Source organism: Podarcis filfolensis, assembly GCF_964270895.1.
Source record: "Podarcis filfolensis genome assembly, chromosome: 16".
Lineage (NCBI taxonomy): Eukaryota > Metazoa > Chordata > Lepidosauria > Squamata > Lacertidae > Podarcis > Podarcis filfolensis.
The window spans coordinates 8,047,739-8,074,034 of record NC_139620.1 but is presented as its reverse complement, the minus strand read 5'-3'; the positions used below and the strand labels follow the sequence as shown (position 1 = coordinate 8,074,034).

The window sequence follows — 26,296 nt, the reverse complement described above, 5'->3', positions numbered from 1 at the left end:
TCCAATTCTACAATTCCATGAAAGTGTGCATGTGTTATGGGGAAGGGAGGTGAATCAGTAAACTTTGACATGGAAGAGATGTCCTTTCCCCTAACAGCAGACGTCTGTTGGCTTCTGCCAAGGTCTTTGAGATATCAACAGCTGCTCCTCCAATCCCCTTTCATCATCTCAGACCTTTTTGCATGCCTTGTTGTTGTTGTTTAGTCGTGTCTGACTCTTTGTGACCCCCTGGACCAGAGCACGCCAGGCACTCCTGTCTTCCACTGTCTCCCGCAGTTTGGTCAAACTCATGCTGGTAGCTTCGAGAACACTGTCCAACCATCGCGTCCTCTGTCGTCCCCTTCTCCTTGTGCCCTCCATCGTTCCCAACATCAGGGTCTTTTCCAGGGAGTCTTCTCATGAGGAGGCCGAAGTATTGGAGCCTCAGCTTCAGGATCTGTCCTTCCAGTGAGCACTCAGGGCTGATTTCCTGCTAACCATAAATTTGTCTAATCCATAGTTCCAGCCTTCCTGAACCAGATTTGCAAATATATCAGTGGAAGTTAGTAGCCTGGAACAGCACTGACTGGTCCACCTGTTAACATGCTGGTCGCTGGTGTCAAATCAGTGGCCTGAAGTAGGGGATGGAGAAGCCCAGCTATCTCCCAAGGTTATGAAAGTTCTCCTCCCTTGGCTGTGTATTCATCCCAGGTGACCAAGCCAGGTATGGTTTAGAAGCCTGCCTTGATCATGGGTCCTTTTTGTACTTGAACCAACGAAACCCTCAATGACTAGAAACTTGAAGCTGGCAATATTTACCCAGCCCTTTGCTCTCTTTTGCCTAAAACTTGGCGTATTCCCTTAAGAAGGTTGTGGATAGCTGGGAATCTTAAGACCTCTTTCCAGTTTTGCTCCTTGGCACCCCTTTAGATATCTCTGTGCAGTCACGAGGTCTAGTGACTTTATTTTTGCATAGAACACGAAATCTCCCTTCCGTGGAATCCGACTCCTGTGTCTGCCGCCGCACGCCCCGATTCGAAAAGGGGGGGGTGACGTCACCTCACTGCTTCGGGGCGGTGTTGATGCGCTCCCCTGTTTGCGCAAGAAACGGCTGGTTAATTTTCACCCGACGGCAGGCCGGCAGGTTGGTTAGGCTGCGAATTCTATACCTCTAGGGGACGTGCTCAGGTGTTTTCCCTCAAACCAGTCCTTCCAGAAAGGCTTGTGATAGGCAGGATCCCCTAGGTAGATAAAATGAAGCAGAGATCCATCCTCAGGGCTCCAAAAGCAACCCACCCTGCGGCAAAACAGGCCAGATGCCAGTTAGCTAGTTCAGATTTGCCTCCCTCTAGTTGGGTGAGAGGTGGATTTACGAGCCAGTTAAATGTTGCACCGTGACGTGCAGAGAACCTCGAAAACATAAGCACAGGCTCTTAAGCGCAAACCTGGACCTGCTTCGTGGGTATACAGTATAAAAAGGTAAAGGGACCCCTGACCATTAGGTCCAGTCGTGGCTGACTGGGGTTGAGGTGCTCATCTCGCTTTATTGGCCGAGGGAGCCGGCATACAGCTTCCGGGTCATGTGGCCAGCATGACTAAGCCGCTTCTGGCGAACCAGAGCAGTGCACGGAAACGCCATTTACCCTCCCACCGGAGAGGTACCTATTTATCTACTTGCACTTTGAGGTGCTTTCAAACTGCTAGGTTGGCAGGAGCAGGGACCGAGCAACGGGAGCTCACCCCGTTGTGGGGATTCGAACCTCCAACCTTCTGATCGGCAAGCCCTAGGCTCTGTGGTTTAACCCACAGCACCACCCGTGTCCCATTGATATACAGTATAGTGTGATCCAAAGAGCTGCTTTGTATTGACTCAGACCATTGCTCCATCTAGCTATCTAGAGATGCACCTAAACGTTGCTAGACTAAAACCCCCACTGTCAGCATCCCTGACCATTGGCCAAGCTAGCAGGGAATAATGGCAGTTGGCTGCTCCAACCTGGAAGATCTCAGGTTCTTCTTCCTTTTGCCAACACTGCCTGGCAGCGACTGACCACGGTTTCAGGCAGGAGTCTTTCCTACCTGTAGATGCTGGGGCAGTGTTAGAAACTCAAGATATATAAGCCAGGGGCCAAGTGGCAAATCCGCTGGTCGAAGTCCTGTGTGGCGGAGGGGCGTGGCTTGTGGAGAGGGGGTGTGGCAAGGGGAGGAGAGACCTGTAGGGAAAGTCTTGAGGGATGGAGAGAGAAGCCTGGAAGGCCGCATCTTGTCCTTGGGACTGAGGTTCCTTGCCCTTTGCATAGACAATACAGTGATACCTTGGTTCCCGAACAAATTGGCTCCCGAATGCCACAAACCCGGAAGTGAGTGTTCCGGTTTGAGAATGTTTTTCGGAAGCCAAACATCTGACACTGCTTCCGCAGCTTCCAATTGAGTGCAGGAAACTCCTGCCGCCAATCAGAAGCCGCGCCTTGGTGGTTTTCAAACTATTTCGGGTGTCAAACAGACTCCCGGAACGGATTAAGTTTGAGAACCAAGGTACCGCTGTACTGATCTACACCGACCAAAGATCTGATCTTTGGACAACTTCCTGTGTTTATACGTTCCATTTCCCTTTGTGGACAGTGTAGGGGTCCCTCCCCGCTTTAGCTTAGCCTGCAGATTTGAAGCAAGGCTTCCTGGTTGGAGGGTGCGATTCTGGCTGGCACGAGCCTCCCCAGCACCTTTCCTCTAGAGGGTACCTTCATACACTCTGAGAAAAACTCTAGGAGAGGAAACGGGAGATTCTTTCCATTCTTGCACAAGTCGAAGGCGATCCTAAATGTTACCTGCATAACATCAAAAGCGACGAAGTGGCCCTAGTTACATGTGGCTCATTTTAAAGTGCTGCTTTTTAGCTTTAAAGCGGAGGTGTGGAAATCCATGTTCCTACAGCTGCTGCTGAAGTCCATCTTCCATCAACCCCAGGCAGCAGGACCAGTGGTTGGTGCTGATAGGAGCTGTAGTCCAACCAGACATGGAAAGCCGCAAATTCCCAATCTTGCTTTAAAGCCCAATATGGCCTGGATCCAGGATAACTTGAGGTGTGCCAGCTCCCCATATATGACTAAGGTAAAGGTAAAGGGACCCCTGACCATTAGGTCCAGTCGTGACCGACTCTGGGGTTGCGGCACTCATCTCACTTTATTGGCCGAGGGAGCCAGCGTACAGCTTCCGGGTCATGTGGCCAGCATGACTAAGCCGCTTCTGGCGAACCAGAGCAGCGCACGGAAACGCCGTTTACCTTCCCGCTGGAGCGGTACCTATTTATCTACTTGCACTTTGACGTGCTTTCGAACTGCTAGGTTGGCAGGAGCAGGGACCGAGCGACGGGAGCTCACCCCGTCGCGGGGATTCGAACCGCCGACCTTCTGATCGGCAAGTCCTAGGCTCTGTGGTTTAACCCACAGCGCCACCCGCGTCCCGTTCCATATATGACTACAGTGGGCCAATTAGGAGTCTCTGTTTCAGGTTCTGGCAGCGGGAGAAGCAAGTGCTGGTGAAGGCTGTCAGGAATCATAGCCCAAAGCATCAGGTCACCCTGGTCGTATATGGGATGGCTCAGTTGGTAGAGCATGAGACTCTTAATCTTAGGGCAATGGGTTCGAGCCCCACATTGGGCAAAAGATTCCTGCATTGCAGGGGGTTTGACTAGATGACCCTCATGGTCCTTTCCAACTCTGCAGTTCAATGATTCTATCTGTGCCCATATGACTGGAGGCTGTTGGGAGCTACAATCCCCACAATGTGTGGAGGAGGTCCCCACCTTCTAATAATAATAATAATAATAATAATAATAATAATAATTTAATATTTATATTTCCCCAGTGGTTTCCCCAGCCACTCTGGGCGGCTCCCAATCGAGTATTAAAAACAATACAGATTTAAATATTAAAAACTTCCCTAAACAGGGCTGCCTTCAGATGTCTTTTTAAAGATAAGATAGCTGCTTATTTCCTTCACATCTGATGGGAGGGCGTTCCACATGGCGGGTGCCACCACCGAGAAGGCCCTCTGTCTGGTTCCCTGTAACTTCACTTCTCGCAATGAGGGAACCTCCAGAAGGCCCTCGGCGCTGGACCTCAGTGTCCGGGCTGAACGATGGGGGTGGAGACGCTCCTTCAGGACCGAGACCGTAGTGGGAAGCTGGCCCACCTGTAGGGAATGTTGCAACAGCAGATTCCCTGCATTGGTGGTGGGTTAGAATGAATGACCTTCAGCCAGGACTCCTTCCAACTTGATGTTTCAATAATAAATGTAATACTGGGTCAGAACAAGGGTTCATCTAGCTTAGCCTGAGAGTACTGGTGAGCCCCTGTGTGCTGTGTCTCTGCCATCTGCTCACTCTGAGGTATACTGCTCCTGGGCATTCAGGTTCCATTTAGCTACTAGCTGCCCCTCTTTCCTCCCATTATATTGTCCAGCCCATTTTCTTTTAACGAGAGGGAGGTTTGGAGAGTAGCAAGAAGGGTGGGAGGGGGCTGTTCAGTTTTGGCACACTCTTCCCAGTGAGATTCACTGGGGCACCATCGTTAAGACTTCTTTCAGCCCCAGGCAGAAATATCTCTTTTCTTCCAGGCATTTTGATTTGTGATCATTTTGCTGGCTGTTGACGGCATGTGTTTGCTGCTGACCTTTTATTATTGCGTCTGCCATGTCGTTTACTTCATGGCTTCTCTCGCATACCCCCCGATCTTTCAGTGTGGCTTTATGCCAGGCATGGGGAAAACCTTGGCCCTCCCTCCGGATGTGACTGCACTACAACTCCCAGCATCCCTGGCTGCTGGGCTATGCTGGCTGCTGGGAGTTGTAGTCCAGCAACATCTGGAGGGCTTTTTAAGAACTTGGAAGCCTCTTGAAGAACTCTGCATGGCGAGTAATAATAAATCAGAGCACCAGTTAAATCACCTTTCTTCCAATGGATTCCAATCCTTTCTTTGTTACTGCCTGAGATTTATACCATTGCTTTACCCTACGAGTGGTAAAAGATCTGTGTGTCCTTCTGATGTTCCTTTTCCTCTGCCACAACCCCAAAATCAAACTCTGTGCTTCATCTAAATTAATGCAGATTGAGGGCGCCTTTGCATAGGATCGGTCAACTGCAAGCACTCTGGGCTGTCTGGGTGATGGAATGTGATGGTGAAAGTTGGGAAATGTGGAGGGGACGGTTAGATGGTCAACACGATAAGTTTGGAGAGGGAGGGAGAAGAGGCAGGAACCAGTCACTCCATGCTCTCAGAAGGCTCCCTCTGCTATCTTATAAAATCTGTGTCCTCTATATACAGTGGTACCTCGGGTTAAGTACTTAATTCGTTCCGGAGGCCCGTTCTTAACCTGAAACTGTTCTTAACCTGAAGCACCACTTTAGCTAATGGGGCCTCCTGCTGCTGCCACGCCGCTGTCACCACACGATTTCTGTTCTCATCCTGAAGCAAAGTTCTTAACCCGAGGTACTATTTCTGGGTTAGCGGAGTCTGTAACCTGAAGTGTCTGTAACCCGAGGTACCACTGTATTGGCTGAGTGGTAAGCAGGACCAGAGGCAAAAGCGGGCAGCCATGTTGATGATAATAGTCTAGTTTCTTGCACACCCTTCTATGCCAGTGAGAGGCATGGTCCGAGTTCTAGGACACATCTCAGCCAGGCCAAGCTCAAGGCGGGTGCAAAGCAGGCCTGGTGAGGAGGAGTGTGGCCTGAGGAGAGTCTTGAGGGCCAGAGAGAGAGGTGTGGAAGGCCGCATAAGAAGGCCCTGCTGGATCAGACCCAACGGCCGGTCTAGTCCAGCATCCTGTTCTTACCATTCTTATAAACTCAGATATATAAGCTATTCGCCAAATGGCACCTGAAACCCAGGTTACAGTCACCGCAGCAGAATGTCCGGTCACAATTTTTTACAAGATTTTTTAACAATTCAGTCGCGCATTCCAGCAATTACAGTAATTTCCGCCCCCCCCCAAAAAAGAACATGTGAACGAATCCACAATTCACATCGGTGACACATTTTTAATGCCACGTTTTTAATCGCAGTTGTCAATTGGAAACCACAAATGTAAACGGGGCAATCTTACTTTGAATTCAACCAAGGAATGAATCTGTGGTACCTGAAATCACTATAATCGCACAGCACAGGGTGGCAATTTTACTCTTCAAGTTGTGCCATAGCGCCAGCCAGCCGACGTGCACAGTAGCAATTTTACTCTTGCGCTCCAGGTGGTGGAGATGTCGGTCGTGGTACTTGCAGCAAGACATTTCAAATTGGTCAATTGTCCATTAGTTAATGAATTGGGATTGTCCGTTAGTTAATGAATTCTGGAAACAGATTGGTATAGAAATATCGGGAATTGTGGGTAGGAAGGTGGAAATATCTAAATTAATGGGTCTTATTAGCCTGAGTAGCACCGAGCTAGAAACGAAAGAGGAATGTAAATGGGTAAAATTGATGGTAATTGCAGCCAGACAGGTTATAGCGAGTAACTGGAAAAATGCAGAAGAGCTAGGGGTGAACCAATGTAGGATAAAACGGAAAAATAATTTTAGAATCTCTAACTGTGAAGATACACAAAATGAAAGGGTTTAAGGTCAGTGAGAAGGAGGAGGATTGGTTGGAGAAGATATTGAATTATTTGAGCAGGTTTGAACAATTTGGGGCAATTAAAATGTTAAAAGTTAAATAAACCTTGTGGAGGGAGGAGTGTTAATGTATATAGAATTGTGCATATGGTTGATTTGAATATGTTATTATTCATTATGTATACCCGATGTATCAGCCACCTGGGTGGTTTCACTGTTTGTGTTTTGGTTGTTGGTAAAAAAAATTAAAAAATTAAATTTTTTTTATTAAAAAAAGACATTTCAAATTGGGTGCAAGTAGACCATTCCCAGTCACAAAACACGCCTGGCTACCGGGGAATTTCGAACACTGGTTCTTACAGTAGCCAGACAGCATATCCCAGCGGGGAGGTCACAAGCAGGACCCGGGCACAAGAGCATTTCTCCCTCCCCACTTGGGTTTTCCAGCTAGTGGTTTCAACACACCCACCACCATGGAACTTACCTGACTCTTGGCTCAGCTACCCGAAGGGAAATTGGAGAGATTTCTCTCCCACCGCCCCCATTACTAGAATTTGCAGAGCGGAGGTTGTGGGGCGACCTCAACGCACCACAACAAGACTGCAGTTGCAAGATTAGAGGGCTTTAAGGAAGGGATCGAAACAACTGCATGCTTAAACTATTGCCCTGGCTGCCCACATTTTGCCGTGTTTGTATTGCAGGGCCACTGGGAGAACAGGATGTTGGACTCAATGGGCCCTTGGTCTCTTCCACTAGGGTTCTTCCTAGATTCTTATGTTTGTGTGTTATTGAGGGGTGATGGCGGCTTAGACGAGGCCCCCAAAACCTGGTTCTAGTGCAGGGAGGGGTTTACTTCTCTGGGGAAGTTGCAGCATCTACTGTCTTTATGAAGTTCATTTTTATCACCCATTTGAAATTCATTTATTTTTATTTAGCTTATAAAATTTTATGCTGGCTAATTGTTTAAAAAGAAAACCCTAAAAGTGGTTTACAAAAAGAATAAAATTGACAGAAGTTAAGTACAGAAGTAAAGACAGAAGTTAAACACTTCATAAAGACAGTTTAACACAGCCGTTTAAAACATTTTTTTGAAAATTAAGATCAGCGATAAAGCGAAAAGCAGATTGAAACACGTGAATGTTTTACATAGAGCGCTCCGATCTCTATCTTCCTATGTGCGCAGTGTGTATCCATTATATCTGTCTATCTATCTGTTTATTGATTAAGTGGCGTATAAACCTTGCTGAGTAGGGATAAATAAATGTTCTGGCACTGAAATGGCTTTTTTTCTTTTTGCTTGAATCGCCGATTTAGCTCCAGGCCCAGAAGCTGCGTTTGGCGCACAGTCGAGGCCCGTACTATGGCGGCTCTTTACCCAACGTCAACCAGATTGGGAGCGGCACCTCTGAGTTTCAGGTAACTGGGGACGCAGGCCTTGCAAAGGTCCTGGGCTGCTTTTCCTCTGGCAGAGGCTTCTTTCCCGAATTTGGTTCTCTTTCCACAATGTGACTGAGCCTTAGATAAATGAGGGCAGAATGGGGTCCAACTGTCTGCCCCCCCTGAAAGCTCTTCTGTGGTCTTGAATAGCCAGGGGGCCAGTTGGAAACCTAACAGGTGATGTTTCCCCCATCTCTGAGCTAGACCTGTTGAATTAGTGGCTCAGACAGTTGCACCACACAACCCTGCTGTGAAGTGGATCTGATTTTTCTATGGTGCGCCCAGCAGAAGTGTGGGAGTTGGTAGTAAAGGAGGAGTGTTGATTAACCCTGAAGTTGTAAAATCTCCTTTCCGACCTATCTATAGGAGTCTGCATGTGAGCGTGATTCCCCCCCCCCTTCCTGGCTATAGGGAACGGTCTCTTTATTTGGATCAGGACTGAGGTGGGTGGGGGTTGGGAAATATCTGAAATTCCGAGGCGCTGGCATTTAATTTTTGACATACCAGCCCTCTAAGAGCAGGCTGATAAACATCGTAAATCGGAAGGAGGGTTGGCTTGTGCCTAGTTGTGTGGGTGTGTGGGGTTTTCCCCTGATCAGTCCCTCGCGAAAGCTTGGGCCACCCACTGTTGCCTGTGTGTGGTATGGTATTATTCTCACTTACCTTTCCCCTCTGTCTAGGAGGACGCTCTATGCTCCAGGGAACAGGGGTGTTAAATGAGAGGTGCTAATAGAATGGGCAGGGGTGTATGACTGAGCATCTGCCAGTAATAATACAGTGGTACCTCTGGTTACGAACTTAATTCGTTCCGGAGGTCCGTTCTTAACCCGAAACTGTCCTTAACCTGAGGCACCACTTTGGCTAATGGGGCCTCCCGCTGCCGCTGTGCGATTTCTGTTCTCATCCTGAAGCAAAGTTCTTAACCCAAGGTACTATTTCTGGGTTAGCGGAGTCTGTAACCTGAAGCGTCTGTAACCTGAAGCATCTGTAACCCGAGGTACCACTGTAATAATAATAATAATAATAATAATAATAATAATATGATTTATACCCCACCCTCCCTGGCCAGGACTGGGCTCAGGGCGGCTAACATCAAAATATATAATACGTTTAAAACATAAAAGTCGAAACAAACAATTAAAATACAACTTAAAATCAGATTAAGATCAAAATAAAATCAGATGGCAACCCATGAATTATAACTATGGGGCTTGGGGACATTAAGTGATCTTACATCTTACAGTGCTGATCAAAACCTCTAAGAACAGTGGTACCTCGGGTTACAGACACTTCAGGTTACATACGCTTCAGGTTACAGACTCCGCTAACCCAGAAATATTGCTTCAGGTTAAGAACTTTGCTTCAGGATGAGAACAGAAATCATGCTCCGGCGGCGCAGCGGCAGCAGGAGGCCCCATTAGCTAAAGTGGTACCTCAGGTTAAGAACAGTTTCAGGTTAAGAACGGACCTCCAGAACGAATTAAGTTCTTAACCCAAGGTACCACTGTATTGTCTCCACCGACCGGCATCAGCCCTGCAGGGTTTCAGGGAGGGAGCCTCTCCCGATTCCCAACCCTACCTGGAGAACTCAGGGATTGAATCCTGCATGCAAGGCAAGGTGCTCTGTCTCCACGGCCCGTTTCCACATAGCCCCAACAGTTTATGTCTATCCTTTTTCTCTCTTCTCGACGGCACTAAGAGCAGAGCCTAAATCAGGGCACCATTTTTAGAACACGTTTGTAATTGATTTTTAACATACAGGAAGATTAGATGCCCTTTTAGTATACATAAAAGGAAAACTAAACCTAATTACAACAAATAGAATGTGGATTGAAGTCAGCTTTCCGGGCAAGCACATGTTGAGTATTTTCGTTTAGGGATCTACTCATATAAGTGCATCAGACAAACATCTGAATCATGAAAACACACACACACCCCTTTCCAATTTCCCCCCTGTTTCAGGGGTAAGAAAATTGAGAACGCTATAAAGGAGGCCTGAACATGGATAGGAATCAAATAATCCAAATCTGCTTAAAAGCTTGAGATGGAGACCATCCACGTTTCTGTATATTAACAAACGTCACAAAATTATACCATGCTGATATATAGCTAGATAAAAGTGGCCTCTTCATTTGAATGCCCGCTTTTGAAGTAATGGAATGCAGGAATGCCAACTTGAATAAAATATTGGGGGACAGGTAAGTCCCGCGTAATCAATCACACGATGCAGCGCATGCGTACTATTTAAACTGCAACCTCCGTCAATGTTTTTTTTGGGGGGGGGGCAAAGACCTCTTGGCCCCTAGGAATTTGCTCCTATAATGCAGTGCACCATACCTGTGTTTCCGCATTTCTCCTCTGGAGATCCTGATTCTGAAACCCCTTAAAAGGTAAAGGGACCCCTGACCATTAGGTCCAGTCGTGACCGACTCTGGGGTTGCGGCGCTCGTCTCGCTTTATTGGCCGAGGGGCCCGACGTTTGTCTGCAGACAGCTTCCGGGTCACGTGGCCAGCATGACTAAGCCGCTTCTGGCGAACCAGAGCAGCGCACGAAAACGCCGTTTGCCTTCCCGTCGGAGCGGTACCTATTTATCTACTTGCACTTTGACGTGCTTTTGAACTGCTATGTTGGCAGGAGCAGGGACCGAGCAACGGGAGCTCACCCCGTTGCGGGGATTCGAACCACCGACCTTCTGATCGGCAAGTCCAAGGCTCTGTGGTTTAACCCACAGCGCCACCTGTGTCCCTCTGAAACCCCTTGGGTGCCTTTAAAGAGGATTGGACAAATTCACAGAGGGGAGAAAGAGAGCTGCCTATGGCTGCTAGCCACGGTAGCTGTTCTCCGCCTCTGCTGCTGGAGAAAGCAATACTTCTGAATCTCAACTGCTGGAAGCCACAGGAGGGGGAGAGTTGCTGCCATGCTCAGGTCTTGTTCTCCACAGGCGTCTGGTCGGCCACCGTGAGGACAGGTCGCTGGACTCGGTGGGATCCAGCAACCAGGCTCCTCTTATGACTTCTCCTAAGGAAGTCAGATTAGCCTCAACCAGAGCCAGGGCCTTTTCAACACTGGCTCCAGCCTGGTGGAACGCTCTGCCTCATGAGACGAGGGCCCTGCAGGATCTGTTTTCTTTCCGTAGAGCCTGCAAGACAGAGTTGTTCCACCTTGCCTTTGGCTTGGAATCAACTTGATCCCCTCCCCCTCTTTCCTTTTTCCTTTCTCCTTCTGTTATGGAACTCCTATTTGGGGACTTCCCTGGCTTTTTTTCTGGCCCACGTAGGACCTGTCTGGATAGTTGGCCTTGGTGAAGATTTGACGTTTTCATCCCCCCCAAAAGTTTTTGATTTGAGTTTCTGCTGAAATGAGGCTGCATTTTAATGTTGTATTTTAATCTTGTATTTTATAGTTGTATTTTAATCAATTGTTTTATACCTGGTGTTAGCCACCCTGAGCCCGGTCTTGGCTGGGGAGGGCGGGGTATAAATAACATTATTATTATTATTATTATTATTATTATTATTATTATTATTATTTATTTCCTTTAATTCTGCTTCCACCCACTCCCTTCTTGCTTCCGTCCAGGGTCCCCTCCATTCGCCGCTGGACTCTGCCCGCGGCACGCGGCACCACGGTTTGGTGGAACGGGTGCAACGGGATCCCCGGAGGATGATGTCTCCGCTCCGCCGCTACATGCGTCAGATATCCTTTTGGCCTCCCGCGTCTTCTCCTGCACCGCAGGTGTCCCCTCCCCTCCCCACCCACAACTTTCCCCGCTTTGATTCATCTCCGCGCTGGGGATTAAAGAGCATTAACGGAAATCGAACAAAAAAAAAAAAAAAATAGAAACCACTGCACCGCTCCATCTGTGGAGTCCTGCTCTAATGGCAGCAAACTCCCTCCCCATCAAATCTCTGAGCCAACTTCTTCCTTAACCTCCTGCTCACATCGACAGCTCCCCCTACAGCCCTGCCTATGTTTCGCCACCGGCCGAACCCAGCTGGAGGAGGTAAAGCTCGTGCCGTCTCTTGAGTGATGTCTGAAGTCCCCCCCCCCCACTGTGAAAACCTCCATCTCCTTGCCTTTTCTTCTTGGCCAGATGCTGTCGGACTCCATGAGAGCCAGTGTGGTGTAGTGGTTAAGAGTGGTAGATTCGTAATCTGGGGAACCGGGTTCGCATCTCCGCTCCTCCACGTGCAGCTGCTGGGTGACCTTGGGCCAGTCACACTTCTCTGAAGTCTCTCGGCCCCACTCACCTCACAGAGTGTTTGTTGTGGGGGAGGAAGGGAAAGGAGAATGTTAGCCGCTTTGAGACTCCTTAGGGTAGTGATAAAGCGGGACTTCAAATCCAAACTCTTCTTCCAGTCCCTATTGGTCCCAGTCTGCATGGTTGGTGGGCAAGGATGATTGGAGCTGTAATTTACAACCCCCAGAAAGGTTGCAGTCCATAACTCCTGGCCTTAAGCTCCCTTAAGCATCTTTTTGCATGGAAGAGGAGAGGCACAGCTAATATCTATGGGCGGGTAGAGGGAAGTAGCCAAAGCGATGTGCACTGTGGGTGTTGTCAGACTCTCAGCTCCTGTCATCCCCCGCAGCCAACATGGCAAACGAGCTCCTTCCTAGCGGATGCCCCAAACAATCAGGGATCACACATTAAATGCAGGGATGGGGAGCCAGATGTTGTTGGACTCCAGTGCCCATGATCTTCAACCAGCATCGCCAAGGATCAGGCAAGCTGGGAGCTGTAGTCTAGAAACCTCTGGAAGGCCACTTGGTTCCTCCACTCTTGGTGTAGCAGTTGGCACTGTTGGCAGGGAGACTCGGGGTCAGTTCTCAAAGCTCATTGGTTCCCCCTGCGCAAGTCACTCTCCTGCTCAGCTTGACCTGCTAGAGATGGCAGGTGTGAGGGTACCATTCTGTATGATCTCACCTGCTAAAAAGGATGGTGTCCAATGTTATGCCTACTCGCAGTAGATTTGCTGAAATTAATGGTCATGTGTAACTTAGGCCCATTAATTTCATGGGACGTGGGTGGTGCTGTGGGTTAAACCACAGAGCCTAGGGCTTGCCGATCAGAAGGTCAGCGGTTTGAATCCCCGTGACGGGGTGAGCTCCCGTTGCTCTATCCCTGCTCCTGCCAACCTAGCAGTTCGAAAGCACGAAGTGCAAGTAGATAAATAGGTACCACTCTGGTGGGAAGGTAAACGGCGTTTCCATGCGCTGCTCTGGTTCACCAGAAGCGGCTTAGTCATGCTGGCCACATGACCCGGAAGCTGTACGCCGGCTCCCTTGGCCAGTAAAGCAAGATGAGCGCCATAACCCCAGAGTCGGCCATGACTGGACCTAATGGTCAGGGGTCCATTTACCTTTTTACTCTCAGCAGAATATGGCTGTATTCACCCCAAACATTGAAAGTGCTTTGATACTGCTTCAAGCAGTCACTGCCTCCCGCAAAGAGTTCTGGGAGCTGTAGTTTGTTCAGGGTGCCGAGATTTGTTAGGAAACCCCATTCCCCTTCCAGAGCTACATTCCCAGAGTTACCTGGGAAGAGGGAATGGTTGTTTAACCAATATGGGGATTGTAGCTCTGGGAGAGGAACAGGGGTCTCCTAACAGCACCTTGAACAAACTACAGCTCCCAGAATTCTTCACTGTTTAAAGCGGTGCCATAGTGCTTTAAATGTCTGGTGCGAATGTGGCCTTTGTTGGACAGGATCCCAAACCATCAGAAGTTCAGCTAACTATAGCAGGCTTGTTTCCAACCTGCAGAAATGTATTTATATTTTAAAGGAGGGGAACATTCCCCAAAAACGTTCCCTCCTTGCGGTCTGAAGTGGTGCAGATCGTTCTTTTCTCGCCTCAGAATTTCTCTGCCTTGTTCTGCTGCCTCGGTAGAATGGGGCCCTTTTTTTTGCCTAAGACAGGAAGGGACTTTCAAAATCTCTTTCCTCCTCTAATGTTGTCCCTGTAGCAGGAGGCTGTGTCAAATGTCATACAGCTCTCTGAGAAAGCTTCACTTGGGAGAGCGCCTCCTCCCCAGTCCTTCACTGCCTCCTCTCTTGAACCTCTGAGCATGTTCTGGCAATGTGGATGGGAGACAGGCTGCCTCCAAGTGAAACTGAAAGACTACTGGTCATGTTTGGTAATACATTTCATCTACAGTGGTACCTCGGGTTACATACACTTCAGGTTACACACTCTGCTAACCCAGAAATAGTGCTTCAGGTTAAGAACCTTGCTTCAGGATAAGAACAGAAATCATGCAGCGGCGGCACGGCAGCAGCGGGAGGCCCCATTAGCTAAAGTGGTGCTTCAGGTTAAGAACAGTTTCAGGTTAAGAACGGACCTCCGGAACGAATTAAGTACTTAACCCGAGGTACCACTGTATTGAAAACACATGCATGCATCTCCCAGTTTTCCTGGGGTGGGGGTGGAAGGGGGCAGTTTCCCCTGCCGTTCTGTTGGGTAATTAAAAAACCCCTGTGTTGCAAAATATGAGTCAGCAATATCAAAAGCGACACGATGGCCAGAAACAATTACAATGTGAAAAACTTTATAGAATAATTCAAAACATCAAAACTAACAAACTGAGGTCTCTGAAAGTCCTTAAATGAATCACTGTGCCAGACTTTACTCTGGAACAGTGACTACATAATCGCATGAGCACTGTTCCAGAGTATTTTTCATTCTCATGTATATAATATCTATTCAAAAAAAGATTGGTTAATGAGGAAATTGCATATCTTTCTACTTATGAGTGTTGAACTAATTGGCTGATGAAGAATTCAATGAAACAGTAGTTGTTATCTGGAAACACTGTACAGCAGAGTTCAGAGTTGGGCATCAGAACTGCGACATTTGCTGATTATACAAAGCTTCACAGCTTGCTCTCCGCCGGGTAAAGTCAGGGACCGTGATTCGTGATTAAGGACTTTCAGAGACTTTCAGAGACTTCAGTTTGTTAGTTTTGATGTTTTGAATTATTTCATAAAGTTTTTCACATTGTAATTATTTCTGGCCATCGTGTTGGTTCTGTTGGGTAAGCAGAAAGTACGTTTGGGTATTAACGATGCCAAGGGACCCCCATTTTGGATGACCTGAGAGGACTCCCTGGCTTGTTTTTCTATTCAAGAGCATTATGGGTAATTAGAGCGGAGGAGAGGAATTTTGGGATAGCCTTCTGCAGAAAGCACTATGATCTTACTTCAAACAGTTATGGCTCCCCTCAAGGAATTGTGGGAACTGTCACCAGTAATTGTTAGTTCCCAGAGTGGCAATTCCCAGAATTCCCTCTGAAGAGAGATTGATCGCTGAACCACTCTGGGAATTGTAGCTCTGGGAGGGGAATAGGGGGCCCTGAGACTCCCCACATCCCAGTACCGATCTTCCTTTTCCTCTGTTTACTTCCCCCTGCCAAGTTTCTAGTCCCCTAGAAGTAATCCTCTTGCTTTTCCCCCTCCCCATTGTGAAGGACAATGCCCTGGGGGAACTTTCCGATGGAGAAAGGACACTTGTTTAGGCTGCCGGCAGCACTCAACAGGTGAGCCACTTTTTCGATTCTATATTTCCTTCCCCCTTTTGGTCCGTGCCAGGTTCCTTGCTAACTGGGCTGCAAGTGTGTGGTCTTGAGTACAGAAGGAAAGAAGGCATCATCTCTTGTAGGGGGGCGGGCTTGGAGAGCAAATTTGTTATGGTATCTTCTGCTGCCGTTAGCCATCGAAGAAAGTTAGTCTTAAGGCAGGGAAGAAATGTCCAAGCCCGCAACACCTCTCGCCGTTCACTTTTTGTTCCTAAAGATGCTTTCGAGAGATGCCTTGGCCAAGGTATTCTGTGCTTCGGTAACGTCGAGATTGTATTGCTGCAATGTGCTCTACGTGGGGCTGCCCTCGAAGGCAGCTCCAAAACTTCAACCCGTCCAATATGCAGCGACCGGCCATTTTAAAGCAGCTGCACCTGTTGCCAGTTGGTTTCCTGATCCAATTCAAGATGCCCACGTTACCGTTTGAAGTCCTAAATGACAGGTCCCAAATTCTTGAAAGGCCACCTCCTTCCCTACAGACCCCCTCAGGTTCTGAGTTTGGTGGGGGGTGGCTTGCTATTGTTAGCGCTCCTCTGCCCTCAGTAGCTCAGGGTGGCGGGGGCCCAGGAGAAGGGCCTACTTTGTGGTGGCCCCTAAGCTGTGGAACTCCCTGCCGGCAGAGATGCACCGGGCACCTTCATTATTCAGTTTCCAAAGGTTGCAGAAGACACACCTCTTTGCCCTGGCTTTTGACCCTTGAGGTGTATATTTTTAGGACTCGTTTTTGTGATTGCAAATTGCTTTTTTCAACGTTGTGTTTTAATGGTGTAGGGCAGGTAATGATAACAGCAATAGGAATAATAATGAATCAAACCATTTAAGCCTTACTCTTTGCAAAGCTTTAAAGTATTTTCATATTTGTGTTACAAAAAACGTAAGCTATCCATTTATTACCCTGACTTTTTATTTCATTTTCTGCATCTTTTTTTTTTAAATTTCACCAGGGAGGTTAGTGCAAGATTCCCAGTTTTTATTTTGAAACAAACCTTTTTTTTTCGGGTGCAAGGATTTTCCTGCCTACACACATCCCTTATCTCACAGGGATAGATTTTATTTTACCTCGCCACCCCTCTCATGTTCTCCATTTGCGTGAGAGACCCTGGCCCAGAAGAACCATCTTTTGCTGCTGCCCCCTCTATATAAAAAAAAAGAAGTCCCGTTTTTGCTTCAGTAGACAAGGGAATGGCTTCCGGCTGGTTGCACGCATCTCTGCTGGGCTCGGCCAACAATGCCCCCGTTGTTTTCCCCCAGGGAGCGACACGGATTCTTCCCCCGTGACGTCACTCCCTCCCTCGCCCTTCTCCCAGCCCCGGGTCCCAAAAGCACAGTTAAAAAACTCTGGGAAGCTTTTGGAAGCGGGGAGCTTGGCAACGCAGCGGCTGTTCTTCCTCTGCCCACGTTTCCTCCCCCTGCCAGCCGACGGACAGGCTGTGCCTTGTCTGGGTCTCTGGGTGCTTTCTTAATTGGCAGAGACTCTTCCTTCTCTCCCATCCCCACCGCCCTGGGTCTCCCACCGCATCTTTGCCTCCGATCTGGGCGCTAATGAGGAGCACGGAAGACGGAAATCCCTCGAAAAAGCAGCACATAGGATGATCATGATCACTGCAGATGGTGACAGCAGTCACAAAATTAAAAGACGCCTGCTTCTTGGGAGAACAAACGTAGACAGCATCTTAAAAAGCAGAGACATCACCTTGCCAACAAAGGTCCGTATAGTTCAAGCTATGGTTTTCCCAGTAGTGATGGAAGTGAGAGCTGGACCATCAAGAAGGCTGATTGCCGAAGAATGGATGCTTTTGAATTATGGTGCTGGAGGAGACTCTTGAGAGTCCCATGGACTGCAAGAAGATCAAACCTCTCCATTCTGAAGGAAATCAGCCCTGAGTGCTCACTGGAAGGACAGATCCTGAAGCTGAGGCTCCAATACTTTGGCCACCTCATGAGAAGAGAAGACTCCCTGGAAAAGACCCTGATGTTGGGAAAGATGGAGGGCACAAGGAGAAGGGGACGACAGAGGACGAGATGGTTGGACAGTGTTCTTGAAGCTACAAACATGAGTTTGACCAAATTGCGGGAGGCAGTGGAAGACAGGAGTGCTTGGTGTGCTCTGGTCCAGGGGGTCACGAAGCGTCGGACACGACTAAACGACTAAACAACAACAACAACAGGATAGGACATGGAGAAGAACTGGCCCCGCCGCAGACAGATCCAGCCCCTCCTGCAAAACAGGGTGCTCTCCCCACCCCACAGAGACCCCAGTATAGATCACAGTTTTGCACAGGAGCTACAGGGAGAAGAATTACGTGCATGCAGCTGCAGCTTTTGATTGGATTTGATTTAATAGTTATATTCCACTTTTGCAGCGACAAAATGTCGAGCCCGAAGTGGCTCACGACCAGCACGGTTGCATTATAAAGCAGCAAAAATGGCAAACACAGTCGCATATAAATTAAGCAAACAGCAGCAAATTCATCAAAACAACTAATACCATTCAGTAAAGTCAAAGTAAATCAAAATTTCAGAAATATCATACCTGCACATTTACTTACTTAAATGCCACCCTTCTTCCAAAGGTCACAGGACGGTTTGCAGCATAAAACCACAAAATGCATAACCCAGTAACAATAATTATAATACCCCTTCCCACTACTATACATTTTTAAAACCCTATGACACCACTTTGACAAGTCATGGCTTCCCTTGCAAGGAATCCTGGGAGAACAGTTTGCTATGTGTGCTGAGAGATGTTAGCAGACTCCCCCTGGTGGTGTGTGGTTGTGGGTCAAATTTGAAGGAGTGGTTTGGTCTGTGTTGGGGAAGGAACAGCTATGAGCTTATCTAGCTTGCCTGTGTGCTAAGAATATCAGGCATTCCCCACCTGCCCCCTTGTTTCCACAGCAACCTCCTGCATTGTTGTTCCAGCTTTGGCAATTCTAAAGACTTCACGCGTCAAATTTTTATTGAACCTCCAAATCTTGACCTATGAATTACAGATTTCAAATTTGTTGTACATTTCTTTTTAAACTTTGGCTTTCCTCCTTTCCCTCTGTGCTGTTCTTAATCCTATCCCATTTACACCGGTCCTTAAAAGACCTACACCGGCTCCCAGTACGTTTCCGAGCACAATTCAAAGTGTTGGTACTGACCTTTAAAGCCCTAAACAGCCTCAGCCCAGTATACCTAAAGGAGAGTCTCCACCCCCACTGAGGTCCAGCTCCGAAGGCCTTCTGGCAGTTTCCTGACCGCGAGAAGTGAGGTTACAGGGAACCAGGCAGAGGGCCTTTTCACTAGTGGTGCCCGCCTTGTGTAACGCCCTCCCATCAGATGTCAAGGAAATAAACAACTGTCTTGACTTTTAGAAGACATCTGAAGGCAGCCCTGTTTAGGGAAGTTTTAAATGTTTGATATCTTACTGTGTTTTTAATATTCTGTTGGGAGCCACCCAGAGTGGCTGGGGAAACATAGCCAGATGGGTGGAGTATTGATGATGATGATGATGCATTCTAATGTTTGTCTCCCCCCCTTAATTCTCCCCTCTGCCCTTGCAAAGCAGAACAAATTCTGATTCCGCCCTGCACACGAGTGTGATGAACCCCAATCCCCAGGACACGTACCTGGGGCCCTCCCAAGGCGCCCCCCCTCCAAATCGCAAGAGCGGTGAGTGGCCCTTTTCCTCTGCCGGGTGGGGGGGAGGTCGCCTCTTCCCTCCCATCAAGGGGTGGATGGCTCAGAGGAAAGGATGGGAACGACTCTGGACATCCCCAATTTTGTGCCATCCAGTCTCCTTGATTTTTATTTTATTTTTTAATGTGCTGATTAGCAGACTAGCCAGGGAAATTTGGCTCTATTCCCACTATACATTTAAAGCACCATGCTGCCCCCTTTGAACAGTCATGGCTTTCCCCCAAAGGATTCTGGGAGCTGTTAGTTTGTTAAGGGTGCTGAAAGTCTGATTCAACTTGACACTGATCTTATTCTGCGCCCCCTTTCTCCCTCCCGCCCTCAGGTTACTTGGATAACGACATGGATAGCAAAGGTAACCACTGTCTCCTTGCTTCTCTCTCTCTCCCCCCCCCCACTTTCCTTGCCTGGTGAATTTCTTAGGCCCCATAATGCTATTCCAAGAAGGGGGAGTCCCTTGCCAGCAAGGCTGGCCTATATGTTTGGGGTGCTCGGTTGCCTGTTCCCATGGTGCTTAGGAAAAGGGTTTGTCTACCCCCCGCCACCACCATATAAGCAAAGGCACTGAAAACTCCCACGCTGACTGTCGAGTTGGCAATGGCGTAGCGGTTAAGACTATGACCCGGAAGAGACCGTAGTTCAAATCCACAAAGCTTGCAGGGCTACCTCGGGCCAATTGCTGTCTCTCAGCCTCCGCTACCTCATAGGGTTTTTGTGGTGATCAAGTGAGGAGAGGTGAGGTCAGAACCACAAACACCACCCTGAGCTCCCTGGAGAAAAAGGCGGGATATAAATGCAAGAAATTGTGAAATAAAACCACACATGGCTGCAACAGTGGGGCAGCCACTGTGGGAAAATTTAAGGCAACTTGGGTGCCCTTGCCAAAAAAAGAGCATTGCCGCTTCCTTAGAATCAACTGGCTCCGCTGTGACCATTTCCTGACGTCAAGACTACATCTCCCATCATGCTCTGGTGGTCTGTGTGCCCGATCAGGGCATGCTGGGAGACATGGTGTGGACCCAGCTGGGGAAGCGGCAGTTCCCTGCAGCCTTGCCTCTCAACACCACAGGGGCGTGGCTTCCCCAGGCTCCACCCCTGAAGGGGAGGAGCCACAACTGGCCTGACCAGCTGTCCTGTCTCCACCTGACCCCAGGGGGTAGCTCAAGTCGGTAGAGCATGAGACTCTAAACCTCAGAACCATGGGTTTCTTCCCCATGTTGGGTGAACGATTCCGGCATTTGCAGGGGATTGGACTGGATCAGGGTTTCCCAAAACTGGGTCACGGACTGTTTTTGGACTACAATTCCCATCACCCCTAGCTAGCAGGACCAGTGGTCAGGGATGATGGGAGTTGTAGTCCCAAAACAGCTGGAGATCCAAGTTTGGGGAACCCTGGGGCTAGGTGATCCTCATGGTGATCCTTCCAATTCTACGATTCTGTGGTATTCCTCTCTTCCAGTGTTTCCTTTCCATGTGCCTTCCATTGAGGAGAGTCTCCTGGACGACGGCAAGCAGTTGCTGAAGCCCTGGGACACCAAAAAAGTAGGTGAATTGTGCGCAGTTTGAGATTCCGACAAAGGCTGCAGCCCCCAGACACTTGTTTTGTATGATTTGGCATTCCTTGATCACATAGGCAGTGGAACTCCATGTGGCCAATAAGTTCCCCATATCTGTATGCTGATTTTCAGTTGACTCCACCTTCCTCTTTTCCTCTCTCAGCTCTCCTCATCGTCTGCCCGTCCGAGGTCCTGCGAGGTGCCTGGGATCCAGTAAGTATCAGCGCAGATTTCCAACTTGGAAGCCCTTCTATCCCGGCTCAGTCCCCAAATTCCAGCCTCAAACACAAGTCAGTCATTTAGTGTCACCATTCCCATGCTAGGGAACAGCCTTCTAGCAGAGATATGATGGGCAACCCTCACTTTTGACTCTCAGGCATCTCTTTTATTTATTCTTATAACAAAGTTTGTTTCCGGCCATTGCATACCGCCCTGATAATTTACGATTTTGCATTGTGGGAAATACATTAATATATACCCTATTTTTCGCTCTATAAGACGCACCAGACCGCAAGACGCACCTAGTTTTTGGAGGAGGAAAACAAGAAAAAAAATATTCTGAATCTCAGAAGCCAGAACAGCAAGAAGGATCGCTGCACAGTGAAAGCAGCAATCCCTCTTGCTGTTCTGGCTTCTGGGATAGCTGCGCAGCCTGCATTCGCTCCATAAGACGCACACACACATTTCCCCTTACTTTTTAGGAGGGAAAAAGTGAGTCTTATAGAGCAAAAAATACGGTAAATATAGATTCACCGGTGTCTAACTTACCCTCTTAAATGATAGGTTGGGGATTTGCAGCAGGCTGGATATTTAGGCCTATAACAATAATGATGGTGATCATGTAATTCTGTTCTTTTTTTAAATGAATATTTCCTCCCCATGTTAAAAAAGCGAAGCACAACTCCTTGCAGCTAGAAAGGATGCATGTGCGGGGGTGGGGAGAGGTTTTGTGCACATTTTCTAACTGCAGGGATTTTGGAGAATTGCATTAAAAATGTGATACCTGCCAACCTGCATTTGAAGTGATGCATTACACTCTCTGTGTGTAAACCCATCTGAAGTCTTGAGTCCCTCACCAGAATGACATCTCTCCCTCTGCCTGTCTCTCTTTCAGCATCTTCCCATCCCCAGACCAGCCTGCCAACCTGCCTCTGATCCCCACTGCCCTCAACACGGGGGGCTCCCTCCCGGACCTCACCAACCTCCACTTCCCCTCCCCGCTGCCCACGCCGCTGGACCCGGAGGAGTCCGCCTACCCTAGCCTGAGTGGCGGCAGCAGCACCGGCAACCTGGCCAACACCATGACACACCTGGGCATCAGCGGCGGCATGGGGCTCGGCCCCGGCTACGACCCCCCAGGTGACACCTTGACCGTGCGCAGAGGAGCCCAGCGGGGGAACTCAGGAGAAGCGCTGGGGCGGGGTGTGTGTGTGTGTGTGTGAAGGCTTGGTGTGTGTGTGTGTGTAGCCAAACAGTGGGCAGAACCACAGGATAGCCCCACGATTGGCCCTTCTTCAAACCACCAAACCGTGGGATATGGGGGAGCTGAAAGGACAGGAAATGTCTGTTCTGTAGGCCAGATGTAAATAAAAATAATCAAAATTTATTATTATTATTATTACAGTGGTGCCTCTGGTTACGTACTTAATTCGTTCCGGAGGTCCGTTCTTAACCTGAAACTGTTCTTAACCTGAAGCACCACTTTAGCTAATGGGGTCTCCGGCTGCTGCCGTGCCACTGCCGCGCAATTTCTGTTCTCATCCTGAAGCAAAGTTCTTAACCCGAGGTATTATTTCTGGGTTAGCGGAGTCTGTAACCTGAAGCGTATGTAACCCGAGGTACCACTGTATTATTAGATGTGGGCCACCAGCCTCAGCCTTGGGCCTGGGGGGCTGTTTTCACCAAACCACCCCCTTTGTGTCCCAAACAGGGCCACAAACAATTGGGAGCTTAAGAGGGAGTCCTTATTCGTCCTTTGCTGGAGCATGGCGTACATGGCTGGGCAAGAGAGGGAGATTGCCTTCCTCCAGGGCCACTGGGGCTGCAGCGTTTAGTCGATCGACTGATCAGTTAGATCAACTGCCCCGCCAACCTGATGCCCTCCAGATTTTGCTGGCCACACCTCCCTTCACCCTTGACCTTTGGCCCTTGCTGGCTGGGGCTGATGGGAAGTGGAGTCTCACAACATTTGGAGGGCCCACCACCAGGTTCATCCATTTCAGTAGGTCTGCCCTGGGTAGGACTTAGTTGCATGCGACCCATCAGACGCTGCGACTCTCGGTTGTATTCAGCCAAGTCCTGCTCAGAACAAACCCATTGGGAGGAATTTGGCATAGTGCTAAGGAGATTGTTCCATCGGATAAGCAGAGATTGCTTGCAGTGGCGGAGCAGTCTTTCCTCTCCTCCTCCCGTGTGGGTTCTACACACACAAGCCAATTGTGGTGGGGGCACCGGGAAGAGAGTGGGGAAGTCCCGTTGCCTTAGCATAAGTCCTCTGGTGGACTTCCCACTAGTGGGATCTGTTAGTTACACCTGGCCTGTCGAAAGGAACGAACCCAAGTTGGGCATGTTCATTAACGGGTTTCTAAACCACAGAGCCTAGGGCTTGCCGATCAGAAGTTCGGCGGTTCGAATCCCCGTGACGGGGTGAGCTCCCGTTGCTCAGTCCCTGCTCCTGCCCACCTAGCAGTTCGAAAGCACGTCAAAGTGCAAGTAGATAAATAGGTACCACTCCGGCGGGAATGTAAACGGCGTTTCCGTGCGCTGCTCTGGTTCACCAGAAGCGGCTTAGTCCTGCTGGCCACATGACCCGGAAGCTGTATGCCGGCTCCCTCGGCCAGTAAAGCGAGATGAGCGCCGCAACCCCAGAGTTGGCCATGACTGGACCTAATGATCAGGGGTCCCTTTACCTTTTAAGTATGACAGTGTCATTAGCTCAGTGCCATCTGCTCTGGCAGCAACTTTCCATGGTCTCCAGTCTTTCCCATTTCCCTGGCACCTGAATCTATGACATGGTTCTGAACCCGATAACTTTTGCATAAGCTGGGGGCTCCCTCTCCCCTCCCATTCGGGTGGTGGGCATGTATCAACTCCCAGCCCCCTTGGGAGGTCTTCCTTCCACTCCCTTCTGAGGCCCATGTGGTGGGAGTATGTGTCCATGACATTTTTCTGTTCTCACCTCCATCCGTGTGCTCCCATTGCCCCCCCCACCCAGTCCAAGATTGCGACACACAGGGCAGGGGGTGTTCATGTATCTCCATGGGTAATTGTGTGTGTGTGTGTGTGCACGTGAGGGAAACGTGGTTCACACCTAACACTGAGCTAAACAGTGGCTTGCTGTGGTTTGGTGGATGTGCGGGTTGCCAGAGCAAAGATGCTCAGAGTGAAGAACACAGCTTCTTTGCTGCTTCCTTGGTCCTGTAAAGGAAGCCATGGTTTGGCTTGGCACATTGCCCAATCCTGGGCTCATGGTTTTTCTTTCTTCTGGGTTCGGACCTAACGGTAATCTAAATCACGGTTTAGTCCTGGATCGTACCTGAGCAGCAAGACTGGGTGGGAGCGCAATTGTCATTCTGGGAACCTACTTGTCCACAGTGCACCATGGTTTGGTTTAGCACATTGTGCCAACCAGGACTCATGGTTTATCCTGTTTCCGGGTTCAGATCTAACACCAAGCTGAACTGTGGTTTAGTCCTGGGTTGTACAGCAGCAACATGACCGTGTGGGGTGATCCGGAGTCCCGTGGCTGTGACCATCACTCTGGGAACACACTGGTTTGCAGTACACCATGGTTTGTCTTAGCCAGGGGTCAGCTAACTTTTTCAGCAGGGGGCCGGTCCACTGTCCCTCAGACCTTGTGGGGGGCCGGATTATATTTTGAAAAATAAAATAAAAAACGAACGAATTCCTATGCCCCACAAATAACCCAGAGATGCATTTTAAATAAAAGGACACATTCTACTCATGTAAAAACACGCTGATTCCTGGACCATCCACGGGCTGGATTTAGAAGGCGATTGGGCCGGATCCGGCCCCCGGGCCTTAGTTTGCCTACCCATGGTCTTAGCACATCCTCCAAACCCGAGCTTGCGGTTTATCTTGCTTCAAGGTTCAAACTTAATGCTACGCTAAACCAGGGTCGTGCGGCAGCAGACAGACTGTCCTTCTGGGAACCTGCTAGTTCGTTTCCACTCCATGGTTTGGCTCATAGCTGTCCACTTTTCCCTTTTCTTGCGAGGAATCCTATTCGGAAGAAGGAAATTTCCCTTAAAAGAAGGGAAACGTTGACAACTATGGTTTGGCGTCTGGTGTGAACCGGGCCTGTGTGTGTGTGTGTGTGTGTGTGTGTGTGTGTCTCCATTTCCTCTCCCCCCCCCCAACTCACATTTATTTATTTCGTTCTGTTCTTTCTTTTTGTCCCCACAGGGCTGTGCTCATCTATGCAGAGTTCCCTCAGTAACCCCTGCATCCAGTCCTCGCTTAGCAACCCCTCGCTGCAGGGCTCCCTGAGCAACCCCTCCCTCCGCTCGTCCCCCAGCAGCTCCTCCATCCCTTCCTCCATGAGCAACCAGTCCCTGCCCTCCTCCCTCAGCAACCCCTCCCTCTCGTCCTCCCTCAGCAACCCCTCCCTCCCCTCCTCGCTCGGCAGCCAATCGGGGCAGCCCAATCCCACCCTGCAGCAGCCGCAGCAGCAGCAGCAGCAGCAGCCCAGCTATGGCGGCTCCCCCTCCTCCGCTTCCTCCTCCGCCCCCGCCTCCTCCTACGCCCCCCTGAACGCCTCGCCCCGCCGCAGGGTCCCCCTCAGCCCCTTGACCCTCCCAATGGGCGGAGACTCGAGAAGGCCGCACCCAAAACAGTTTTCGCCAACTATGTCACCCACATTGTCCTCCATCACGCAGGTACGCACGGGGCGCTCTCGCGCGCTCGCTTTCGGCCTCTGCCTTTTTTGAAGGATAACTTTTAATTTGTTTCTTTTCCATCGTCGTGTGTTTCTCTGTCCCTCCATCTCATCTCAGCTTCCAGGGAAAAGCACCCACCCTCCTTTTCCTTCTCAGGTGGTAATTTTGCTGGAAAATGTTTTCCCAAGGACTCGTTTATTCTAGGCTGCTTCCAGAACCTTTTCCCGGTTCCTCAGTTTTTTCCCTCTGAAAGATTCCCAGAGGGGGTCTAAGCAGGGTTGGCCGCGGAGCAACCGCGCCGGCTGCTGGGCCGTTTGGGAAGCGTCTGCCTCCGAGGCGCCGCAGCACACCTTAATGCGGCTCAAGCAACTTCAGTGCCGTTCAGATAAACATCGCAGGTGGATCCATAAATCCACACGTGTTCCCATCTGCTGGAGACTGTTCAGGCCTGTGCATGTGTGCATTCTCTCCCAGTCTCTGACTTTAATGACCTCATCTCTTGCCAGTAAGGAGCAGGGCAAAACCCCAGCCTCCCATCAACTCATTCCTCCTGGACAGCTATGGCCAT

General features: G+C 49.3%; 1 protein-coding gene and 2 long non-coding RNA genes across 3 annotated transcripts in view; 1 reads left to right on the top strand and 2 right to left on the bottom strand.

The window, feature by feature from the left end:
- Positions 1-25,249, bottom strand: part of LOC310752046 — an 83,295-nt gene extending 58,046 nt beyond the window's left edge. The window contains exon 1 of the long non-coding RNA XR_014542821.1: positions 24,648-25,249. This is a non-coding gene — a long non-coding RNA (uncharacterized lncRNA). The remainder of the gene's footprint in view (positions 1-24,647) is intronic.
- Positions 1-26,296, top strand: part of CRTC2 (CREB regulated transcription coactivator 2) — a 39,509-nt gene that overhangs the window by 5,146 nt on the left and 8,067 nt on the right. Inside the window, exons 2-11 of the mRNA XM_083591097.1 lie at positions 7,898-7,999; positions 11,601-11,719; positions 11,965-12,024; positions 15,486-15,554; positions 19,147-19,250; positions 19,600-19,629; positions 20,734-20,816; positions 20,994-21,043; positions 21,945-22,189; positions 25,256-25,728. Of these exons, the coding sequence (XP_083447223.1) occupies positions 7,898-7,999; positions 11,601-11,719; positions 11,965-12,024; positions 15,486-15,554; positions 19,147-19,250; positions 19,600-19,629; positions 20,734-20,816; positions 20,994-21,043; positions 21,945-22,189; positions 25,256-25,728 (1,335 nt within the window). The remainder of the gene's footprint in view (positions 1-7,897; positions 8,000-11,600; positions 11,720-11,964; positions 12,025-15,485; positions 15,555-19,146; positions 19,251-19,599; positions 19,630-20,733; positions 20,817-20,993; positions 21,044-21,944; positions 22,190-25,255; positions 25,729-26,296) is intronic.
- On the bottom strand, positions 4,924-5,847 carry LOC310752030. Its single transcript, XR_014542806.1, has 2 exons — positions 5,522-5,847; positions 4,924-5,290 (listed from the first exon to the last, which is right to left on the bottom strand). It is a non-coding gene; the product is annotated as an uncharacterized lncRNA (long non-coding RNA).